General features: G+C 41.1%; 1 protein-coding gene across 1 annotated transcript; it reads left to right on the top strand.

Annotated features, from left to right (window-relative positions):
* Positions 1 to 1,280: 1,280 nt before the first annotated feature.
* rnf169 (ring finger protein 169) lies at positions 1,281 to 7,284 on the top strand. The gene is made up of 6 exons (XM_041232982.1): positions 1,281 to 2,276; positions 3,457 to 3,536; positions 4,499 to 4,639; positions 4,904 to 5,013; positions 5,488 to 5,593; positions 5,892 to 7,284. Exons 1-6 carry the CDS (start codon positions 1,694 to 1,696, stop codon positions 6,996 to 6,998), a joined length of 2,127 nt encoding a protein of 708 aa, XP_041088916.1. The 5' UTR covers positions 1,281 to 1,693; the 3' UTR covers positions 6,999 to 7,284.
* Positions 7,285 to 7,326: the final 42 nt, after the last annotated feature.

Raw genomic sequence — 7,326 nt, forward strand, 5'->3', positions numbered from 1 at the left:
GATCTCTCAAGGTCATTGTTCGCTTCAGAGTGACATCCCGAACCAGTTTCCTGCTTGCCAGGCTGCTGAGTTTGGGAGGGTGACCTGTTCTGGGTAGTGTCTGGGTGGTATGATGCATCTTCCACTTCTTAATGATGGACTTCACTGTGCTGAGAGGGATAATCAGCGCCTTTGAAATTTTCTTGTACCCTTCTCCTGCTCTACCACTTTATCTCTGACTTGTTTCAAAAGCTTCTTGGTCTTCATGGTTGCTTTGTTGGATCACTATGTGAGTTGCAGCTTGAAAGTCTTTATATACCTGAGGGAAATTATCTACAAGTTAAATCACTCTGAGTACACACAGGCTGAAACCATTTCACTAATTTTGTGACCTTTCATAAATCATTTGCATCTTAGCTGATTTAGGGCTGCAGTAGCAAAGGGGTTGAATACTTATGCAACTGAGATTAATCTGTTTTATTTTTTAACTTTATCAATGTGGAGTAGTTTGTGTAGATTCTACGTGTCAAATCTAATTTGAAAGCGTCGTGAAATACGCTCAGGTGCCAACAAAATATGAAAACGTTGCAGGGGGTGAATCCCACTGTAAATACGTTTTTAACTTTGAATAATTTGTGACATTTGATGGGGCTGTACAGTTCACCTGACGTATCAGCTGAACACACCATAAACTCCAGAAAATATAAAAAATTAATTAAATTAAAATTAACTGAAGACTTTGGGTTTATTATAGGTTAGTGAGTTGAAGAATAGTCCTACTTACCGTTGCGTTGTGCACTGACGTCCCGTATTGTCACAAAGATAGCATACACCTATATGCGAACAAAACCTGGCCTTTGAATATACTAGACACAGCGGGACGAGTTGTGTCTGAAAACAATCTGATAAGAGTATTAAGTGTTATTATAGACATGATAAGTAACAATTTGTGAACGGAGATCATCATATATAAACATACATTTTGTGAAACATGATAATCCTAAAATTATTTGGCAATATTATATTTACTGACATGACGTCAATGTGCTGGTGTACGTTCCCTTGTAAAAGTGTACCCTAGTAAAGATATAGCAAAGTGTAGCTCATAGTGAAAACACAGAACACATAGGCAAGCATTGTAAGTTATAGCGAGGTATGGTAAAGCATATGAAAAACCATGGTAAACTGTTGTAAATGCAGTTTAACCACTAGAAAAGCATTGCAAAACGGTCAAATACCATGGTATGTATGTATTTGTACAAATGACACCTTTCTGGATAGTCAAAAGGAAATTATCATACTAACCAGTGAGTCTTGGGTGGAAGACTTGTGCATTTTATTTGTTTTGTGGACACCTTCATATAACCAGACTGACAGTGAGTCCGTTGCAGCCACACCACAGACTGATTCTGTATCTGAGAGAGCAGCTTGTTTGACTGGAGCCGGTGCAGTGTGTAAATATAACATTTATATGTGCAATACATTTTTTAATTATAAACACGTGTTTGATCAATTAACATTATTGTATTCGTTGTATATTAGAATTTTAGTCTGGACTGGTTATATTTGAATTGCAGATTTTGTAATGTAAAGGTTTGAAATTGGCCGGGCGCTCGTCTGGGAGTTTCACAGTAAATCCAGACACCTCGCTATCGCCGGTGGAGTGCCTCATTAATATGAATTAGATGGGTCGGGAGAAAAATAATTAACGCCAATGCAAAACTGTGGATCATCTAAATTATGCATAAACAAATCAATAGAAGTGCTTGATTTGCGGATGCATACAGGCAACATGCTCCGCCACCACCACCACCACTCCTCTGGCGAAATGTATCACATCATTATTCATGAGCCGAAGGGGTGGGGCTACCTTCCAGTGCGAGACGTAGGAATAAACATGGCGACGCTGAGCTCCTCAAAGTCCTCCAGCGGGCTGAGGGCCGGGAGAAAGCAGCAAAAACATAGTTCTCGGTGCGTTGAGTCCGGGACGGGGGCGATGACAGCAACCCGGCTTCTTACGCTGGAGGAGGCCGTGTGTCCGGTGTGTCTTGAAATTTTTCTAGAGCCTGTAACTATGCCTTGCAGACACTCTGTGTGTCTACCTTGTTTTAAACGGACCGGGGAGTTGTCCAGCCTCTGCTGCCCGCTTTGTCGACTCCGGGTGTCCAGCTGGGCCCGGCGACACACTCGGGACTGTACCCTGGTAAACACCGAGCTCTGGGAGTTGGTTCGGCGGAGCCACCCTGATAGGTGCAAGCGAAGAATGGAGTCAAAGGATGCCCAGGCCGTAGAAGACGGTAAGGAAATTAAGTTCATTAAAGTATTTGTAAATTTCAATGAAAAAAAAAAAAAAAACTGCTGTCAGTTAAAACATCAAACGCAACTAAACAAAAAGCAATAGTTTTGTGTTTTGCGGTGTGCGTAAAACGCTCTTTTTTTAAGTTAATATTCGGGCGCCCTGTTCGATTTATTTACATTTTCCTTTTTTTTTTTTCCTTTGCAGTGTGCTAGTTTGTTGTCCTGAAAAGAAAAAAAAAGTTGACGTGTGCCAGCGCGAGTCTGTCTGTTTGGTCGTTCTGCTGTTCTGGAGTCGCACTGTAAATAGTGTTGGACTTTTACACTTTCACTGAGACAGCTTCAGGACTCCAGTATAAAATACTGAACTTTTTCTTGTTCAAAAGTTAGCCCCATGGTAAATAAATAAATAAATAATCCATCACATTTTACAGTTTTCCATTTGTTTGAACAGAACTGACGTAAAAACAAACACCGCCAACATTCGGGAGAACTCTTATGTTGTAATGTGTCCCAAAATCCAGAGAATAGGCCGCTGGCATCTGATAGTTAAGTTGAAAGGGGGGGGGGGGGTCAGCTTTTTGTCCTAATTATACGTGAGAGATGCATCTGCAATGTTTACATTCATGCTGATGTTGAAGATAGTTGTAAATTGCTGTCAAACAGTGGATTTGAGCTCAGCCAGCCGTCCTCATTTGATTTCCTACCAGTGTGTGTCATCGCTTGTGAGATCTATTTGGTGTGTATGCAGGTCTTTACAATAACCAGTTTTCTTGGAACACCAATTTAGAATCCTTCAATGTTGAGTAGGTATCCTTGTGGCATAACTGCCTCCTGTAACCAGCTGACTTTGGAGAACGCTGAGTGGAGTGTTATTCAACACCTCAGACAACGCTGCTGCCAGGTCGAATTGATATTTGTTTTTGGGAGAGATTTTGATTTTGTAATCAAGTTGCACATGTGTTGCTGGGAAGAACCCTTTCCAGTGCTTTACATGCCTCGGCATGTACTACTCACAATGGGAGAAGCTAACCAGCATAGATTGAAGTACCTTTCTGTATTTCAAAAATACAGAAGCAAATTTACCTCAGCCTGTAGCAGTAGGACTCTCAGAACTGTACTGGGATCATTTTCCAACGTTACTTCTGCTTAACACCTTTTTTTTTTTTATTTCTCCTTTAGAAATAATATTCCTTGCTCCTCCTGTTCATCTTTGTAAAGCTGGAGATCTGCGGCAAAAATATGAAAAACAAATGAAAAAGGTAAAAATGTGTTCACTGCTGATTGGAGAGCCTAATGCTTTAATTGGTACCTTTTTCCGTTGCGTTGTCACGTGGTACATTTAAAAAGTAAATATGACCGATGTAATATACATTGTTTATTTTCAAATAATGGGAGAATTTGTGCTCAACAGGACACATTTAACAAGATGTTGAAATGAGCAGTTGCATGTACCTGTTGAGTGATGAATCCTGATTTTTCTTTAACATTGAGTTGCTTTGTGATGACATACTTGATTGCATTGGTTAAGATGCATGGTGTATTGTGAGATGTGTATGTTGGGTTTTGAAGTGTGCTTGTAATTAGTTAAGCAACCTTTCTGTGGCACAGTGCATGACATGGGCACTCCCAAGTCTGACATGAACTGACATGTACATGTGGTGCACATCAAAGGCCTGTACATTGCACTAGTGCACTCTAGGTGACTTCTGCTATACCTGGGAGATTCAAACAGCTGGCACATATTTAAAAACATTACGATTATAAACATTGTTTTAAAAATAGGTGATTTTACAGTGGCACTTCCTTTATGAGGAGCACTGATTTGCTTTAAAGCATTATTTGTCTTCTAGGGGTTGATTGGAAAATGTGTGGGCCCAACTGACCACACATTGTAAAGATATTATGATGAAGGATGTCATTTATAATCTTTGCTGTTTTTCAATAGATGTATGGTATGTGAAGTTTGTTTCAGTTTTTAAATACCATATATTTGTACGTTGTGCTCTTAAAGTAATCAGTTCTTTTTTAAAACAATCAAAATGAGCAATTGGAGAGATTAGGATCTGTTCATTTAAAAATCCTGCATGTAATTCAACATCAGCTTATTTCAAAACACCATTTAAAAAACACACACACACACACAATAAACAATATGTAGGATGTACTTAATAATATAAGGGTTTGGTTGAATTTTCATTTTAAATTTGATTTCTCATCTCAGTTAGTGGATGACAAAGAGGGAGACAGAGCTTCGGAGGAGCTGATTCAGAAAATCTTGGAGGATGACAGGAGGCACCTGGAGAAAAAACGCCAACAGCAAAGAAAAGGGGAAGCTGGGGCTGTGCAGCCCTCTCAGGAACCTGTAAGCTGTCATTCATTCTGTGAACACTGATGGAAGGAAACTACCTCAAACGGGGAAGAGTGCTTCTTTTTATTAAATGAGTATTGCACAAACTACTGTATGATTTAAATTACAGTGGAATGGCTAAACCGCAGCGGGTAGTCGCTGATTGTTATTAAAGAGCACTGCTCTGAAGCAACTATGATTTTATTGCCCTACTGGGTGACCGCTCTGAAGGTGCACTGGATTGCTTCCGTGTCATTAATCCTTTTTTCGGTCACTCAGGTGAATCCGGTGTTATCAGACTCGGAGAATGAAGAGCCGGTGGGAGGCAGGACCAGGCACCGTTCTGCATTTGTTAAGAGGACCAGAAAATCACCAGATTCCTGCAGAAGGTAAAAACTATTCCTAGTTTATGAAATTGAGGAGGAGCAGTTTTCAGGTTTACAAAAGACATCACAAAAGCAGCATATGTGTCTTATTGCTCAGAATTTTCTGTCGTTTTTTACAGTAGGTGAGTAGTACTCTACAGTATTAGGTTTCAAGGGCTACGATGTTAATATATGTGTTGAAGCCAGTCACTTGCACACAGTCCCTGTACCTGGATTTGCTCGTCGGAATGCAGTAATCTTCTGCAAATGATTTTCAGTTAAGTTGCTTACAATGCAGTGTTGCTGATTGGCTAAAAAAGTTTTTAACACATTAAATGATTGCCATTGTTCTGTTCTTGCAGAGCAATGGCATTCACTGCATGAATATCCTTTTCAAAAGAAAGGAAATTGCTGTTTTGCCAAACCCGACTAATACTGTGAGAGCAGGGACACAAAAATTAGCATTTGAAACTGAATATAAGTTGTTCCTCTCCCTAGTGGGTTACATTGCAACGGAGTGCAGAGGAGCCAAAGCTGCACTGACACACAAGAGGAAAGCAAAGCAAAGATCCGATGCTCTTCACATGCTGCTCTTGTGGCCAAGGTAATGCCTTACCTGCTTTTGTCACATAAGATGTTGATGGTAGGTGGTGCAACCAAAGCCCTTCACAAACTGGTTTATCATCAGCTTCTTATTTTAAACCATTGCCGTGTGTTTGTTTTTTGTAGAGCCATGTCCTGTTTACTTTTCTTAAAACGGTTTAGCCTTAGCTCAATATTAAAACATAATAAATTAATATAACTAATATTGTAAGAAATATAATGACATAACTGTAAACAGTCGCATTTCACTTTGTTTTGCTATTGTTAATTGGTCATTTTAAATTCCTTTGTGTTTTTAGGGTGTTGGAGCATATAGCTCCAACTCTGGCATCCTTCTGTCATCAGAAAACAGTCGTTCATTTTCTGCACCAAACTTGACTTCTGATAAAAGGCAGACCTGGCGCTCGCTATTAGGCACTCCTGCTGCTTCCACAGCACCCCTGTCCAAACCAGAGAGGTCCATCAGCCCTGAGAGCAATGACAGCATCTCTGAGGAGCTGAACCACTTCAAACCCATTGTTTGCTCACCATGCACTCCTCCCAAAAGGCTACCAGATGGGAGAGTGCTGGAGCCCACCATAGTCAAATCCACTCCCCTCAATCTGAGCCGTAGCCTCCAGAAACCTACTACCTACGAGGCCAGCCCTACAATCCTGCAGAAGTGGAAGCAGGTTGAGCAGGACAGACACAAAAATAAGGCCGCCTCCAAAGGAACCATTACCGTTTCTCTTAATGAAGATTTTGCCCCGAAGGTGAGACAGGAAGGATTGCATACACGTCCACCCAGTAATGAGAACCAGAGGCGAGCGGGTTGCCCGTCTTCGGAAGAGACGTTACCGAAAGCCAGCTTCCCTGCTGCCATGTCGCAGGCAGGTGGGTTGTCCGCTGAAAAGGGTATGGCCTTGATTGGCAAGAAAAGAAGGTTGATTTTTGATCAGCCCGAAAAGGAAGACTGCAGAGTTCTGACCAGATCAGAGACAGAACATGTACCTTTGACTGTTAATCCGCAGCAAGTGACCTGTGAGACTGTTGCATGTAAAAACAAGCCAGCAGGACAAGCTGGGTGTCAGAAACCAGAAGACACATGTAGACCTACCTCTCAAAGAGGTATGAAAAGGAGTCAAAAGACAAAGCACTTAGAGGAGGGCGGTAAAGCAAAGAGGCTGAGGCCCTCCAGCCAGGTGGAAATGGGCTCCGAGTGCGATTCAAACAGCTGTGACGGACATTGGTCACAGCACGAGGAGGACTGTAAGCTAGCTTTAAAACTGCAGAGACAGTTTGATTTAGAGCGGCGAAATGTTGACAGGCGGAAGGGCACCCCTGACAACTATCTCATACGTTCATGGAACAATTCAGATGTGAAACAGATTCCACGTCGCTCTGGGAGAACAGGGAAAAGAAAGTAGCACTTTAAGAATGGTAAAAGGGTTAGTTGCGCGCTTTTTTTTTTTTTTTGGTACATTCAGCAGACTCTAACTCCATACAAAAAAAAATTTTGAACAATTGCAATATCTTGTTTTCCCATTCACTGCAACTTAGGTTGGTATTTATGAGGAAGAGTCCATGCAGTGTGTTAAGAGTAAACATACCCTGAAGTCTCTTGCCTGTAAAACAGTTATTGGTTTGTGAAAAATGATGTTATCTGGAGGAATCCCAGGCACAACAACTAATTGAATTATTTTCTCTATTCTACTAATGAGATCCATACACCTTAATTTGTTATTGGGTGTGCTA

This window comes from Polyodon spathula, chromosome 30 (genome assembly GCF_017654505.1).
Source record: "Polyodon spathula isolate WHYD16114869_AA chromosome 30, ASM1765450v1, whole genome shotgun sequence".
NCBI lineage: Eukaryota > Metazoa > Chordata > Actinopteri > Acipenseriformes > Polyodontidae > Polyodon > Polyodon spathula.